Source organism: Ictalurus furcatus, chromosome 18 (genome assembly GCF_023375685.1).
Source record: "Ictalurus furcatus strain D&B chromosome 18, Billie_1.0, whole genome shotgun sequence".
NCBI classification, from domain to species: Eukaryota; Metazoa; Chordata; class Actinopteri; order Siluriformes; family Ictaluridae; genus Ictalurus; species Ictalurus furcatus.
In genome coordinates, this window is record NC_071272.1 from 24756665 (window position 1) to 24759164 (window position 2500).

At 43.4% G+C, this 2500-nt stretch overlaps 1 protein-coding gene across 3 annotated transcripts in view; it reads right to left on the reverse strand.

Moving 5' to 3' along the window:
• The window catches only part of LOC128622445 (rho GTPase-activating protein 26), a 60936-nt gene that overhangs the window by 17963 nt on the left and 40473 nt on the right, over window positions 1-2500 (reverse strand). For all 3 annotated transcript variants that reach the window (XM_053648964.1, XM_053648961.1, XM_053648962.1), the window contains 5 exons: window positions 2317-2353; window positions 2084-2149; window positions 1623-1697; window positions 184-268; window positions 1-18 (listed from right to left, as the gene is read on the reverse strand). The exon at window positions 1-18 is cut by the window's left edge and continues 41 nt beyond it. In XM_053648964.1, coding sequence (XP_053504939.1) covers window positions 1-18; window positions 184-268; window positions 1623-1697; window positions 2084-2149; window positions 2317-2353 — 281 coding nt within the window. The remainder of the gene's footprint in view (window positions 19-183; window positions 269-1622; window positions 1698-2083; window positions 2150-2316; window positions 2354-2500) is intronic.

Here is a 2500-nt window from a genome sequence, read left to right on the forward strand (position 1 = left end):
AGTGGTGCTGGCAGAATCCTGCAGCAGAGAGACAGAATAAAATAAATGGACAGAAAGAGAGAGATAAGGAGAGGCCCAGTGATGGATACAGCAGGAGAGGACACGGGGCAGATAAATGGAGCTCAACACACACACACACACACACACACACACACCCCTAGCGTGTGCTGCATGCTGCCGTACCTGAGATAGTGCTTGATGGCGCTGGTGATGGTCTTGATCTCCCACTCTGAGCTCTCCAGCTCCACATCAGCGCATGTTTTAGGATCTGATGAGAAAGATGACATTCTGCTGTTATTCTGTTCAGAACAAACATGAATCCACTTCTGGAACACGGAAATAAATACGTCCCTTTCACTGTGGGAACCGCACGCCACTGCCTGCGTGAGAAATGCACTCGGCTTGGTCTCCAGAAAGACTCCAAGTGTCATATAGAAAGAGTCACTTTTCCATTTATCACTTTACGTTCTTTTTAGAGATTTATTTTTATCTTCGAGTACAAAAACACTGCAGGATTCCACCGGTATAACCCTGAGCACACACGCTTGCTTCATAACCGTTATTTTAAGTTCCTGTTACAAAAGAAGTGTGTTACAGCAGAAGCATTAGGACTTGTTAATACCCATCATGCACCAGGAGTCCAGAGCGCTTTCTTCCCCTTCTCTGCTTCTCACTGGGTTCAGATGTTGTGCAGCTAACCACCAACTTTCCAAATAAAGCGCAAGTAAATGTGTTTTACGTCACTTCCCGGTGGAGTTTCTTCCTCAGTGATGCCATAATATTCGTTTTTTGTTTCTTTCTAGTTGAAGCTTTTGGATTTCTGCTTAACACCACGCAAAACTTTATCATCAGTACGTGCTCCCAAAACCACCAACAGACTGCAGTACCCATGATCCTCAGCAGAACACCATGACACAGCGTTACAGGACTCTGGGCTGTTCACAGTGATGCTCTTCCGTGACATTACGAAGTCTTTCCCTGTTGTTTTCCTAATTCGGGGTTGTGACCTCGCTTTGTGTCACGCTTTACGTCTGTTCTCCTGACTCTGTCTTTCCATTCAAAAACAAGCACCTGCACCAGACGTATATGAAATTACAATAATATTTAAATAAATAAATAGTTATTTGACATTTTTATCCACTTGAGATATCGTTGTTTAGAAACTGTTATTTCTAGCGTGTTTATTATTAATATAATCCGACCCGGTAACCCGGCACTCGAGCGCCGTGTACTGGACGGCGAGATTCGGGTTCGTTTTGGTGCGCACATTTTATTCATGCTCACCTCCGTGTTGTAGAAGAACTTCATTTTAAACGGAGATTATAATATCGCCGTGAATCTTTTCTCTGATGCTAAAGACGAAGAATTTAAGAAGCATTTAAAAACCTGACTGTAGTCCAACTGTCACTTTAAGCCGCTTCCTATTTAATGCGTATTCTCTCCTGTCTGTTTTTTGTGTAAGTGAGCTGCTGTAACGAGGGAATTTCCCCAGTGTGGGATGAATAAATGTCATCCTTATCCTTATCCTCGATGAGGACGTGGGAATAAGGGATCACACAGATGTTTTGAAACTATGTAGCGGCTATACGCTGACAGCTGAGCACTGGTCAGTGGCGTCTTACCCATGGCGAGGTTCAGAAGCTTCTGCACTCTTGAGCTGACGCCGACTATTCTGTACAAGCCCTGCTCGTCGATACCTGATAAGATCAAGATAGAGTACATTACAAGAAGTATTAGATACAAATACACACACGTTTACTAATACAGTGTTTCCCACACGTCTGAAATATGCTCTGATGAAATGAAGCACTTGGGCTTTGTACATTTTTACAGGTATTTTAAGTATAACGGATATTAAATCGAGCTGAACGATGTCGTGATGAGTCGTTTTCATAAAACACGTCGTCTGGGCTTCGATAGCATCAATTCAATTCATCCATTTACTGAAGGGAACAAGATGCAGAGAGCGGGATGCTATTATCCGTCCCGGGCCCAAACATCCCCTACAGTACGTGTGGGAAGCACTGACACGTGTTGTTAATGTGGAGCGGGACACGCAAGCGAGGGCATGAAGAAGTCGTACCTCTCGTCTCGATGGCGTAGATGAACTTCTTCATGACGTTGAAGCCGATCACATCTAGCTGGGCCACTGAGGCGAGGCAAGAAAGAGCAGAACAACAGATAGAGAAGATATGCGTTTATTGCTTATTAGTGTATGTGTTTGCACAAAAGTTAAAAAAAAGGAAAAAGTTTTTAAAAAAAAACATCGAACTGGAGCTGAAGGTGAATGAGGAATTTTATTTTTCTAAAACTTACTGCCTTCGTTCTGGCTGTCTCGATTCAAGTTGTACACCTGCGACACAAGAGGCATTCACATTCACCGAAACATACTATTATAAAAACTGAAATCACCACGCAACGGCAAACAAACCCTGCAACCGAGTACAGAGCTTCGTAAAAGACCACACCCACCACAAACAAGCTGCGGCGCTATATTACA